Source organism: Benincasa hispida, chromosome 1, assembly GCF_027475165.1.
Source record: "Benincasa hispida cultivar pf3 chromosome 1, pf3_genome.v1.1, whole genome shotgun sequence".
NCBI classification, from domain to species: Eukaryota; Viridiplantae; Streptophyta; class Magnoliopsida; order Cucurbitales; family Cucurbitaceae; genus Benincasa; species Benincasa hispida.
The window spans coordinates 60197161-60201154 of NC_143478.1; the positions used below are offsets into that span (position 1 = coordinate 60197161).

General features: G+C 28.9%; 1 protein-coding gene across 1 annotated transcript; it reads right to left on the bottom strand.

The window, feature by feature from the left end:
* Positions 1–517: 517 nt before the first annotated feature.
* On the bottom strand, positions 518–2295 carry LOC120090113 (uncharacterized). The gene is made up of 2 exons (XM_039047628.2): positions 1780–2295; positions 518–1259 (listed from the first exon to the last, which is right to left on the bottom strand). The coding sequence occupies exons 1-2, from the start codon at positions 2148–2150 to the stop codon at positions 812–814; spliced, it is 819 nt and encodes a 272-aa protein (XP_038903556.2). The 5' UTR covers positions 2151–2295; the 3' UTR covers positions 518–811.
* Between the last annotated feature and the right edge of the window lie 1699 nt (positions 2296–3994).

Genomic DNA, 3994 nt, shown 5'->3' on the forward strand with positions numbered 1-3994 from the left:
TAGTTCCTAGATTGGAGTTATAAATATACTTAGTTGTGACAACCCTCCACAAGTTCTCGCCATCAAAATACATATTCTATCCTCAATCTTGTAAAAGTCTACAAATCCTCTGTGTCCTCATTTCATTCTTTATATTGGATTGATTTCAAAGTCATGGAAAATTTTCTATTCGAGAAGAAGACTATAAATTCTAAAATAAATCGAGAGAAGTTTTCTTCATCAATAAATCCCCAAATTGACTCCCTTCTAAATGGAGTTTTCTTACTTTCATATATATTCGCATTGATTTCTGTCCATTCCCTTTTTCCTTTTGAGTGTGAACTTGTTTTAACTTAACTAATTTAATTAGTTAATCAATAAAGATATTACCTTTACAACTCATTTTCTTGACTATAATCCTACCATTATTTGACAACCATAAAAGTTGGACAAAATTTGCTCCTTCTTCAATATTAATTACATTACACTAAATTGCTAAATTGCAATAATATAAGCAGTGTATTTTAAACACACTCTATTCAGATAACCAATATAGTTCAACTGACATGAATTTATATTACATTAATCACAAGTCAAAGATTCGACGATTCTCTCACCTCGTCATGAAAAAATACAAACTAGTTAAACCATTCCAAAATTAAAATATCTACCATTTTTCATTTCTTTTTAAATCATTCACCCCACTAAACCCTTATCATCATGATCATATGTGCTCTTTTTCAAGAAGAGGAGATCATAAGTTTTACAATTGTCAATTCATATTCATACGACAATCTCTTTCAAAAAAAAGGGAAAAAAGGGAAAAAACTAGTTATCCAAAAAGTAAATCCTCCAAACTAGTAAAGAATTCAAATGGCATATCCATCAAAACTTCCCCTTCTGCCACACTTTCCATTGGATGTTCTTCTTCAATGGATGCCACAGAAGTAGAATTATTGGATGAGAGAATCATGTCGAAATTCGGGTTCTCGAGCGCTGGGAACTTCTTCCGTGTGGTCCCGGCGAGGGCATTACGGCGAGTAGGCTCGGCGTGGTTGTGCTCAGCCGTGTAGGTTACAACAAAGACGTCGGGATCGGAAAGGCTCCGTTCGACTTGCTTTCGAGCGGAGCATCCTTTCGAGGAGCTGCATCTGTAATAGCTTCTTGGATATGGCGACCCTTTGATTGGTTTCTGTCCATATTTTCTCCATCCCCATGAATCTGAACATACTTTATCTGCTTTCACCTCTCTCACTACCCTATTTTGTCGACTTTTCTTGCTGATAACAAAAAATCACCCAAAAGAATCCTCATATATATATTTTTCTTTCGTTGCTTTCACATTGAGTCACCCAAACAGAAATTAAATCAAGAAAAAAAAAATCAATTTCAATATCGGATGTGAATTGGTGAGTCAAGTTTAAATAACTTTTATTTTCATCTAACCTAAACTTCAAATTTAATTGGTGAACGAAAAATAATCTTACAGAAGTTCGAACCTAAAACTTTCTGCATCTTCTTTTTGATGTTCAATAATATACAATGGTAAAAGATTCAGACCTCTGTTCTTTTAGTTAAGAATACATATATTATGATAATTGAATTTATTCATGTTGACAAAATTTAACTGTTATAATATCTATGTTAAATTCAAAAGATTAAGTTGATGGATTCAATACAATTTTAAAAAGATCAACATATACTAACCAATGATAAAAATTAAAAATTAAACAAAAAAAAAAAAAAAGCCAACAAATTAAAATAAGAAAAGGGGAAAATTACTAAGTTAGAAGTAGGCACCTTTGTTTCTGTTTAATTGGTTGGATTTGGTTCTTGTGATGAAGCTTTTGATCATCTGGTTCCTTAAAGTCTCTGAGAAGATGAGAAATTGAGGGAGAATTGTTTGGATGCAAAATTGGGTAAATATTGGATGAATTTCTTTCAAATAATCCTTCAAACTCATCATGAAGTAATGAAGAACAAGAAGAAGAACTTGAAAGTTGAAAATTATTATTATTATAAACACAAGAAGAAAAATATTCATCTTCTTCTGATCTCAAAAAAGAAAACAAATTTTGATCTTCCATAAGCCTTGTTGTTGTTGTTGTTGAAGAACCAATTGATACTCCACTGCATCCTTTTACAATTGCTTGCAAATCCCAATCCTCCATGGATATATAATTATAATTAATTATATATGAAGAATAATATTTTCTCAAAAAGCTACAAATTTAAAAAACAGTTGGGAAATATGAAGAATTAAGCTAAGGGGAAGGAGCTGACTTTGCAAATTAAATTTCCCCAAAACCTTTGTTTAAATAATTGGAGAAATGGGACCTTGTGTGAAACTGCATTTTCATTGACTTTGTTCAATGTCAACGCCTTTAAAAATTGGTTTTTTTTTTTTTTTTATTTTATTTTTCAGTTGTTAACTAGTTCGTGGTGTGAAGAAAAGAAATTAATAACTCTTTTTTTAAAACTTTTTTTTTATTGTATTAATATAATCTTATGTTATTTTCAGTACTTTTTCTTTGATGTGTTTTTCTGTTTAATAATGACTGGACATAGAGTTGTTGATGATTCTTAGTTGTCCATATTAACAAGTTTTCCAATTAAATACATCAATAATGGCTTTGTAAATAAAGTGTCATATATGATCATTTTCTTTTCTTTTCTATCAGCGATAACGACCCTCCAAATATCTCTACAATAATATGATATTATTGAATTTTGAACATATATCCTTCAAGTATATCTCAAAAAAATCTCGTTCTTATTGAGATATGATTATCTTCGCTTATATATCCATGACCACAATTTTCTTATTTAACTCATGAGGGACTTGGTCGTATTCCAACAATCTACTACTTCGAATCCATTACTTTTTTTACCTCTTTAGAAGTATGAACTCATTATTCCTATCCCTTTTGAATGTAGGAACTTAAAAATTATGAGGTAATTAATTATTTTTTAAGGCTATTATGTTTTTGTATGCAACGTCTATTAATGATATATTTTAATATTCTAAGTAGGCAGATAACATAAAGTTTGAACTTGTATCTCCCAAAATCATTTTATAATGTATTTTATGTTTTTTTTTATTACAACAATTTAGAGATAGAAAAATTAGAAACCTTTTGACCTCTCGAACAATAGTGTATGTCTTATGCAGCTAAGATTGTGTGTCTTTTAAAAAAGAAATTAGAAATTGCATTTTGAACTGAAACACTCAAGTATACAAACTTTTTTTTAGATAAAATTAGTTAAAAGGAGTAATTCAAAGTACTATTTCGATACTTTCTATCTAAGTTATTTTCAAAATTAAACATTTAAAAAGTTAAATGAAATACACATTAAAACACTTCTTATCATCTTCTATAAAAATTCTAACTAAACAATACCATTTTTTTTTTTTTTAATAAAAAGGTATTTTTTTAAACAATAAAAAAAGTACCAATAATACTTATAACAACATGCCAAACTTCTACTCATTGATTACTTCTTTTAAATATCACTACTTAGGTCTAAAGTTTTAAGAATTTGAAAATTTATGTTAGCCCTTCTTCCATATGTATTTGTCTACTAAACACTAAGCCACCATGTAGACAATCAATATAAATTGCAAATGATATAAAGTTTAAAACTTCAAGTTTCGTGATTTGATATTATATTAAACCCCATATTAATATTTAATGTTATCTTGTTTTCCAAATGACAAAACACAGAATCTCATTAATCGGGGTTCAAGGGCAATGTCCCAAAACCTAAATTACATATACATAATATATTATTTATGATTTTTGGCCCAAGGTTTAGATAGTGCTATAATTACAACATTGTATTTTACATTGTTTATTGAATTACTTAATAATTTTATGTTATTTCTGTTTCAGCATTGAATTTCACTTTTTGGTAAGATTGAATATTTCTTCCTATAATGCAGTGTCAAAGCAAGTGGTTTAGGAGATCTCGTGTTCAAACATCTACAATGTTATTTCCTCTTTAATTAATAGTG